The following is a 6,496-nucleotide window of genomic DNA, read 5'->3' on the forward strand; positions in this document are numbered from 1 at the left end:
CAACAATGAGAGTAGAGATACCAGGAGGATTAGGGGATGATGGGAGGAGAAAGGGGGAACCAATCACAAGGGTCAGTCTATAATAACCCCCTCCCAGGGGGATGAATAACGGAAAAGTGGGTGAGGGAAGATGGAGGATGGACAATGTAAAATATGGAAAAAATAATCTATAACTTATCAAGGATTCGTTAGGGAGGGTGGGTGGGGGAGGAAGGGGAAAGAAATGGAAGGCTGATATCAGGGGCTCAAGTAGAAAGAGAATGCTTTGAAAATGATGATGGCGGCATATGTGCAAATGTGCATGACACACTGGAGGAATGTATGGATTGTGATAAGAGATGTAAGAGCCCCCAATAAAAGTATGTTTTAAAAAATGTTATACATATGTGGTAAAAATCTAATATTTCATAATAAAAATCAAAGAGTAAAGTTTTTAAAAGCAGCAAAAAATGAGAATTGAGTGTTGAAAAGAACCTTTAAGATATAATGAATGCATGATCATAATCATTTTAATATTATGTTCTTTTGCAGTTCAGAAACCGAGGTCGATGGCTCCATTGGAATGAACTAATTAAAAATACTAATTTAGGAAATAAAAATGTCAAGATTCAAGACATCATAGTCCCTACCATAGATACAATTAGATATACATTTCTAGTGGATTTGAGTATTACCTATGCAAAGTAAGGAACGTTGCTGTAAATATGTATTCTAAATTTAACAAAGTCTTTCTTACAGGATAGTAACAGCTTTTACCTGGATATTATGTTCTCTCCTGAAAGGCTCTACCTGCCCCTGAAATGTTAGTCAGACCCCACTGCACACTTTGCCATTACCTATAGCAGTTTTCAAATATGACTTATGCCAGTTTGGATTCCACAGCTCCAGATGAACACAAAAAGACGCTGAGAGCACATCGAAAGAGTACATCAAAGTGGGCAAAAGCTTAGGCATGTACTGTATCAAAACCAATGTTCTTAACATAGTTATTCTGTTTCTTTTAAAGTCTTAGTCGTGAAATTTATCAGTAATACTAGACAAACTAGACAAACTTACAGAACAGCATAAATGCCATGATTGATGTGTGTGTGTTTCCCAACAATTTTATTGGCACATAATTTACATATCATACAACTCAATAGTTCAATCATATCAAGGAGTATTATACAATCATTAGCACATCAATTTTAGAATAAGTCTCCCTCCCCATGGTTAAAATGAATTGTGCAATCATGATCAGTTCTAGTGTTCCCTCCTCCCTCCCACCTTCATTATTTACTCCTGAAATTCCCTTTCCCTCCCTATCACCCCCACCCCTTGTATCAGTTGCCCTTGTATCAGTTATTATCACTATGCATCCATCCTGTGATTCACAAACTGAGAAACCCAACAGAAACAAAAAACCAACAAAACAAAATAGAAATAAGACGGTAAGAATAAAATAATAATAACATAAAGACAAAAATACAAATAATGAGTAAAAGAAAAGACCTCCATCAACATTCAAAAAGCCAGGGAAGAAATTTCTGTCATGGAACAAGTAAGAAATACTTGCACCCAGAACAAATTCAGGTTGGGTCTATAGGGAGGTCAACTGGCCAAGTATCGAGTTCGATCCTGCGTAATCAAGATTACAGTGGTCTCTGTCTGATAGGAAGGCTGTTTGGGACTCTTGCTGGTGACTAGAGTGGATCTGCCAGCGGCATGGTCTGACTAGATCCTCAGTAGATGGGTTTGGGGCTCCCACTGTCCTCCATAGTATTCTTAAAATTGGGTGTTCATACATTTTAGCTCTGATACTTTTCTCTTCGCCTTATTTGAATTTTGTAATCTTTGGATCACACAAGCTGTTGTGCTTCATCCATGTGCACTTAGTTGACTCCTCACTTAGATGGCTGCTTGTTTGAATACAAGCCTTTAAGACCCCAGACCCTATTCTGATGGATAGCCAGGGACCATCTGCTTTCTTCACCACACTTTGCTGTAGCACCTTTATCTTCAGTGATCATTTCATGCAGGTGACTATTGAGCAGGGTCATGTTATCAGAACCAACTTTTCTTGGATGGAGGCTAGAATTAAGTAGCTCTAGCATGGGGCCAGACGCCAGCTGCTTGTCCATGGGGTTTGCACGTCTCAGGTTTACTTTGGTGGTTGTACTATGACAAAATCAAAACCCTTTAGTATCAATGGCATCAGTAGCAGCCGTAAGCCAACTAGCAACCAATCAAACAGAACACTGTGTGTGTTTTTAAGGAACATCTTTTCTGAGTGATTTTTGTGATAATTGCATCCGATTTAACTTTAAAATATATAAGAAAAGTATTTTACCCCAAATTTCTACCTGCATTTCTGTTTCTCCATTTAGATGTAAATATTGAAAACCTTTTTAGGCTATTATGAAGAATTCCTACTATGAAGTTCTTTTGTGCCATGAACCCTTTACCAGAATAATGTTTTTTAATGCATAAAAATAAACATATGGTTATAAAGGAGACCATTTATTTTACAATATGGTTATTAAAATAACAAACAAATTTGGGCTATATAAATAACGTGCTTAGTTACTAAGACAAATAATAAATAATGTCAGAAGTAGTGTTTTGAAATATCTGCAGCAGACAATATTTAGGACAATTATCTGTGATTTCTATTAGAAAGAGAGATATAGATACTGTTAATACAATTGCTACATTTGAGTCAGTGGATAGTGACAATAAAGGTTAAAACCTTTTGGCCATCCAAATTCACAGATTCCTTGAATCCTCTGTAAATGATCCATGAACTCCAAGTTAAGAACAGTATTTTATTTTTAAAAATTTATTTTAACAAATAGTTTCATAAGGTAAGTGTTAGATTGGGACCCAGAGATGAATTCTCAGGGCTCACCAAGTTCTAAAGGAATTTTGATATTAGCATAATTTGGGTTACTTAAAGACCCCTTCAGAGCCACCATGGCATAGTGGCTTATGCGTTGGGCTGCTAACCTCAAAGTCAGCAATTTGAAACCACCAGCTGCTCCAAGGGTGAAAATGAAAATTTTTACTCCTGTAAAGAGTGACATTCTCGCAACCCACTGGATCAGTTCTACCCTGTCCGTAGGCTCTCTGTGAGTCAGAATTCCCTGGATAACAGTGTGCTTGGTTTGGGATATGACTCCTTATCTTGATTGTTGTTGTCAGGTGCCATCGAGTGAATTCCAACTCATAGCAACCCCATGCACAAGAGAATGAACCATCACCCAGTCCTGCACCATCCCCACAATTATGCTCGTGCCTGAGCCCGTTGTTGTAGCCACTGTGCAATTCATTTTGATGAGCACATTCCTCCTCCTCGCTGCTCCTCCACTTTCCCCAACATGATATCCTTCTCCAGGGACTAGTCCCCTCCTGACAACATGTCCAAAGTGTGCAAGATGAAGTCTCACCATCCTTGCTTTTAAGGAGGACACTCTGGCTATACTTCTTCCAAAGTTTATCCTTTTGGCACTTCATGGTACTTCCAATATTGGATACTACTGCTCAGTTTCACTGCCAGCCTTTGCTTTTGTGTTTATGTATTGTGTGGTGCCAGGTTTCATGTTCAGTGCAGCATTTCTCAAGCTGGTATTTCTCAGGGTTCTGTGAATGTAAACTCACACGATATCCCACCCCACCCTTTAAAGTTATGATCATTGAAGGATGAGAAAGCTCCAGTGATGCCCCATCAAATGACGAATTCTTAAGAGCTTGCCTTTATGCCAACATTTTCTGTTAGCAGCTTTGATTTGATTAAAAAATGCTTTGGTAGGAGGAATACATAATTGTTAGCCTTAAAATTCACTCACATTCAGTTTATCCTAAAACCACTATGCTATCAAGATCACTGTGTAACAGTCTAAGCCTGTGTTATTGCCATCACCCCCATGCCTGTACCCATAACTAAAATGTACAAGCATTATCACTTTTCTGAGGAAGCACATTTTGTCCCCACCACCTTTTTAAAAGTAGTTTTATTGACATATTTTACACATTCCAATATATTCATTCACATACAATTATGTTGTTCAATCCCATTGGGTGGGGTTATACAATCATCAATGCTATCAACTCCCCTTTCCCTCTCACCCCTTTCTCATTCTCTGTGCCTTTTTTGAAAAGTTACACTTTATTATTCGTGTGTAAGTAGCAATGTTGCATCTGTTTAAATCATAGTTTATTGGTATTAAATACTCTGTAATGCTGAGCAAATATATGTGCCCATCATTGCTTTCACAAACAATCACTGCCATCAAGTCAATGCTGACTTATAGTGACCCTGTAGGACAAAGTAGAATTGCCCCTGTGAGTTTCCAAGACTGTAACCCTTTATGGGAGCAGAAAGTTCTGTCTTTCTCCCATGGAGTGGCTGGTGGTTTTGAACTGCTGACTTTGCAGTTAGCAGCCTAACATAACCACCAGGCCACCGGGTCCCCTCCTTACTTTCACAGTGTTTCATAAAACAGCAATTACAAGTAGAGTGTGAGTTTTTATGTAGAATGGAATTGATCATTGTAAGTTTGACACTCTACTTCCCTTTGGTTTAGACATGCATTCTCACATTCTTTATTCTGTTCTGTTCATAAAGGCCACTGCTGTTCGTGGGCCCAACAGGTACAGGAAAATCAGTGTATGTGAAGGATAAGCTGATGAATCACTTGGAAAAGGACCGGTACTTTCCTTTTTATGTTAATTTCTCTGCACGGACCAGTGCCAACCAGGTTCAGGTTAGTGGAAACCTGGAAACATGCGCCTTGAGTAAAGCTTTTCTTTACTTGACAAGCTTTAAAGCTGTTTAAGTGTACTGGACAAGCAGCTGTATCAATCTGTGAATTCCAATTAAACTTTCATTTGGGAAGTTACAAGCAAGTTTTAAAATTAAGTTTTAATGACAAAACAGTTTAGAGGACATTTTAGCATTAATACTAACTTGAGCTCTGTTACTATTTTTTTAGTGTGAGAGGAAGCAACAGTGGGTTTTTCAAAACTGGAGAAGGGAATGTGTGTGTGGGTGAGAGAGAGAGACTGAGATTACATGGTTCATAACTTTCATTTCTCTTTCTAGCTCCCTACATGGTCCCTAGGGGCATATGTTCTCAGTGCAACTCTGCCAGTTCCAGAACTTCCAAACCTATTGTGTGACCTGTTGTGACAGAAACCATGTAGCTGTGCATTCCACCCTTCACTCCCTAGTGTGCAAGGATAAAGGACTGCATGAGGCCTTATTTATTCACTACTTTTATTATTCATTCCTAAGTTTATAAACTTAGCCTATAGAATCCCACTAACTTCAAAATCTTACTGTTTAGAGCTTCTTTCTTATGGTGCTCTATTTAAATAAAAACAATTTTGATATTTGTATTTGCGATGTACAGGGAGGTCTAAAATATATCAAACATACACACATAATAAAACAAAAACCCAAATCTCTGTCAGTTATTAAAAAAATGCTGAAGGAACCAAACTAGCAGAGAGGTCTGCAGGGTTGGCCCCAACCCCAGCTATGTGGACCCCTCCCTAGAAGAATGCATTACAGAGAACAGCACTAAAGATACAGCTCGGGGAGAGGAGTGGGTCTGCGCAGAACACATAGGAGCAAACTAAGAGGGGAGGAGAGAGAGTGGACCGCATCCTGGCCCACCAAGCCCCGAGGACAATATTCCTGCTTGGTGCAGCAAATGCACAGAAAGGACTATAGGGCTGGCCCCACCATGAGACGCAAAGTCTTCTCACTGACTCATAGCACTGTGGGGGGCCACACTGCAGACACAGTGTGCGAATTGTGCCCTATCTGACACGCCCCACACACACACACACACACTGGGGTGAAACAGGAAGGGAGCACAACAGAGCAGCAAGGGGATCAAAGCAAAAAAGCCCCTGAAGAATCCCAAAAATAGACTTTGGGGGCAGTGCTTGATACTTCCTCAGACTCTGTAGGAAAACATTCACAAAGTCGACAGACAGACTTGGAACTATTTATAGGCTTTTAAAAAATTTTTTATTTCTATCTATATGAGGCAAGACAAACAATCCCAAGGAGAAAACAATGGGCAGTTCTGGGGTGACACGGGAGAGGGGGAGGTGGGGAAAAGAAGTGGGGAGCCAACAAACCCAGGGACAAGGGAAAAACAAATGATCTAAAATTGATGAGGAGGGCGTAGAATGCCTGGTGGGGTTTGTAACCAAGAGGAATTACAGAAAGCCGCATAAAGGTCAAACATGATGGTGGTACAAGAGGAAAGTGGAAGGAAATAGAGGAAGTAGGAGGCAAAGGACATTTATAGAGGTCTAAATACATGCACATATATAAATATGTTTGTATGTAACAATAGGGACATAGCTCTATGTTAAGTATTAAGGTAACAGATGGGCAGTGGGCCTCCACTCAAGTACTTTAAAAAAAATAATTTTATTAGGGGCTCATATAACTCTTATCACAATCCATACATACATCAATTGTGTAAAGCACATTTGTACA

General features: G+C 39.4%; 1 protein-coding gene across 1 annotated transcript in view; it reads left to right on the forward strand.

Moving 5' to 3' along the window:
* The window catches only part of DNAH12 (dynein axonemal heavy chain 12), a 197,129-nt gene that overhangs the window by 87,876 nt on the left and 102,757 nt on the right, over positions 1-6,496 (forward strand). The window contains exons 37-38 of the mRNA XM_045290129.1: positions 532-683; positions 4,604-4,742. Coding sequence (XP_045146064.1) covers positions 532-683; positions 4,604-4,742 — 291 coding nt within the window. The remainder of the gene's footprint in view (positions 1-531; positions 684-4,603; positions 4,743-6,496) is intronic.

The sequence above is a fragment of the Echinops telfairi genome, unplaced genomic scaffold (genome assembly GCF_000313985.2).
Source record: "Echinops telfairi isolate 266 unplaced genomic scaffold, ASM31398v2 ScPeMD7_31;HRSCAF=116, whole genome shotgun sequence".
NCBI classification, from domain to species: Eukaryota; Metazoa; Chordata; class Mammalia; order Afrosoricida; family Tenrecidae; genus Echinops; species Echinops telfairi.